This window comes from Castor canadensis, chromosome 1 (genome assembly GCF_047511655.1).
Source record: "Castor canadensis chromosome 1, mCasCan1.hap1v2, whole genome shotgun sequence".
Classification (NCBI taxonomy): domain Eukaryota; kingdom Metazoa; phylum Chordata; class Mammalia; order Rodentia; family Castoridae; genus Castor; species Castor canadensis.
In genome coordinates, this window is record NC_133386.1 from 195556634 (window position 1) to 195559742 (window position 3109).

At 36.5% G+C, this 3109-nt stretch overlaps 1 protein-coding gene across 1 annotated transcript; it reads right to left on the minus strand.

The window, feature by feature from the left end:
- Nucleotides 1-1253: 1253 nt before the first annotated feature.
- Nucleotides 1254-2670, minus strand: Or5b21 (olfactory receptor family 5 subfamily B member 21). Its single transcript, XM_074069521.1, is given in 1 exon segment — nt 1254-2670. A coding segment is annotated over 1 exon segment (942 nt). The 5' UTR covers nt 2527-2670; the 3' UTR covers nt 1254-1584.
- Nucleotides 2671-3109: the final 439 nt, after the last annotated feature.

The following is a 3109-nucleotide window of genomic DNA, read 5'->3' on the forward strand; positions in this document are numbered from 1 at the left end:
ATAGCAGCCATGTGACAGGGAAAATTTTTCATACAGTTTGATTTCCTGTTCTAAAACTCACTCTTTGCTTCTTTGTCCACAAGAGCTATGATTTATCCACTTCAGACAGAGACCTCCCTGTGCATAATGGTGCCTGATAATCTCAAGCACTGTCTAAGTTGTGTGATTTAGACAACTAAAATTTCTGGGTTTCACATAAAAGTAAAAGTTGATTGGTTTGGTTTGGGGTATGCTTATATTTATGATTTTGAAACCGTGAATTATATGTTAACTGAAGCTAATTATAGGTGTAAACACCATCAAGCAGTTGATATGTGAGAATCAAAATTAATCACTACTCCCTTCCCACGCACACACATTTGCTCACACCACTCAGCATTTAAGACCTGAAAGTAGACTAGTGCTGTGCGTTATCATGCCATTTCTATCTTAAAAGATAAATTTCCAGGCAGATTTTTTATGCTGGTAGCATCTAATAACAGATCATCAGAACCCAATAAGAACCAGAGGTGAGCTGAATTATTGAAAAAATAAATGCAAAGAGGACCTAGAAAGCTATTCATAATAGACTCAATAAACTTAAGGTTACTGAACAAAGCAATTATTTAATTCAGAAGACAAATGTCTCCCTTCATGGCCCTTGGAAAATCTCTTTTTTTTCTCCAAACCTTCTGCAAGCTTTGGCAAATATTTTAGACAGAAACCAAAAGCACAGAACAGAGTGCAGTCTCTCTTAAAAGAGGTATGTTTATTCAGGTTAAAGTTTAAGTAATTCATCTATTGTGCCATTCTTCTATATATAAAGCAGTTTATTATTTTCTAACAAAGTTATTTCAACAGTTTAGTGGAAGTAAATGGGGAATACAAAGGTGTACAACCAGTGAGTATGAGAAGGAATGGGAATGGGAACAGAAGGGTAGGGAGCTGGAAAATTTAATTATAAATAACCTGACTCATGGTCTAATGTCCCACCTTTTAAATTACTCCTTTTCTGAAATATTATTTAAAAAATTAAAACATTCTTTATGAGTATTAGAAAATTGCATTCTAATCAAAATATTTTTAAATGTTTAAGGAGATGGAAATGCTGATTACCTTGATGTGATCATTATGCAATGTGTACATTTATCAAATTATCGCATGGTAACCCATACATATGAACAATTAAAATAATTATAAATTAAAAAAGAAACTCTATTTTTCAAAACTATGGACCAAAGAGATATAAGACACAATGTTGTTCATTCCAGATGACAAATACCAAAACTGAAGATATGATCTTTATACTAAATTCAATAGTGAATGGAAGTTTTCTTACAGTTCAAAATAGTGAAGGGGAAATTCAACACGTTAAGCTATGTGGGTTGATCTACTGCTTTAAACCACACCAACAAACTATTGTAAGAGGGGTCTAACTGTCTCATGTTTTTCTTCATTAAATGTAAGATTATCTTCCTGAGTGAGGCATTTCAAAGTGCTGCTTTTTACAACTCCTTATCACAGAAAAAGTAATTGAAACCTGCCATACCTCAAAAGCCATGCTGTCATTTAAGTCTGAGAGAAAGTCTATCCCTTATTTATCTGCTACTTGGTACTCACACTAAAAGATGGAGGATAAAGTTTATTGAGTATTTTCCAAAGAGCACTTCTCGCTTCTTTGTTCCTCAGGCTGTAGATCAAGGGGTTCGACATGGGAATCACTACAGTGTAGAACACAGATGCTATTTTGTCTGTGTCCATGGACTGGCCAGAGCTGGGCTGTAAGTACATGAAGATGATTGTGTCATAGAAGATGGACACTGTGGTGAAGTGGGATGCACAGGTGGAGAAGGCTTTCTTCCTTCCTTCAGTAGACTGCATTCCTTGAATGGCAATGCATATAAAGAGGTAAGAGATAAGGATGATCAAGAGGGTGAAAAAGACATTGAAGCTCACAACAAAGAAGACAACCAACATGCTGATGCATGTGCTGGAGCATATGAGAGCCAGGAGTAGGGGAGAGCTGCAAAAAAAAAGATTGATTTCATTAGAACCACAGAAGGACAGTCTAAAAGTGTCTGCTGAGTGGATTGAGGAATTGAGGAAGCCACAGACATAGGAACCAGTAGTCAGGAGAGTACACACACCTGTTGTCATGATGATTCTGTAAAGAAGAGGCCAACATACTGCTGCATGGTGGTCATAGGCCAAGAGGTAGCATTCGACAGTGGCAAAACCCACAAAGAAGAAGAACTGAGCTGCACATTCATTGTAGGAGATGACCTTGTTTCCTGACTGTAATGCAGCCAACATCTTGGGAGCTCCAGCTGATTAGTAACCCAGATCTACAAAGGAGAGGTTACTGAGGAAGAAGTACATGGGGATGTGGAGACCCAAATCTGAATGGATGATCACCATCATCCTCCCATTCCCAACCAGAGTTAAGAGGTAGATGAACAAAAATACCATGAAGAAAGGAACCTGAAGATTGGAGTCATCTGTTAATCCCAAGAGGATGAATTCTGTCACTTATGTGCTACTCTCCATCGAAGTCAACTTGAATTTCACCTGGTGATTAAAGAAAAGGAGCCAGTGACATTTAAATAAAACTATAAAAGAAGATGGTGGAATGATATAAAAATAAACAACAATATATTTTGAGAATGTACTACAGTAAGATATACACTAGACCCTCCCATTTTTGTAGCATTTAATCCTGTAAGATAGGTGCTATTATGACTGTTTAACAGATAAGAAAGTTAAGATTCAGAGAGCCAAGATTATCTCATGAGTAGAGGTTAAAATCAAGGTTCATCCCTTTATATTTATGCAAAATTCATGTATTCATAACTTGAATTCTTCTGCACATTTACATTATATAAATCCAAATCATGAAGAGGATGTGTCTGGCAAAATAGCTTTTAAGACTTTACTCAATTTTTAAAACTCAAAAAGAGAAAACTGAATTAAAAAGTATAAACCCTCCTGGCTCAGGAGTCAGAGAACAGGAGGATTGTGGTATGAAGCCAGCCTAGGCAAATAGTTTGAGACCATATCTCAAAAATACCCAACACTAAAAGGAGTTGGTAGAATAGCTTAAGTGATAGAGTGCCTGCCTAGCAAGTGTGAG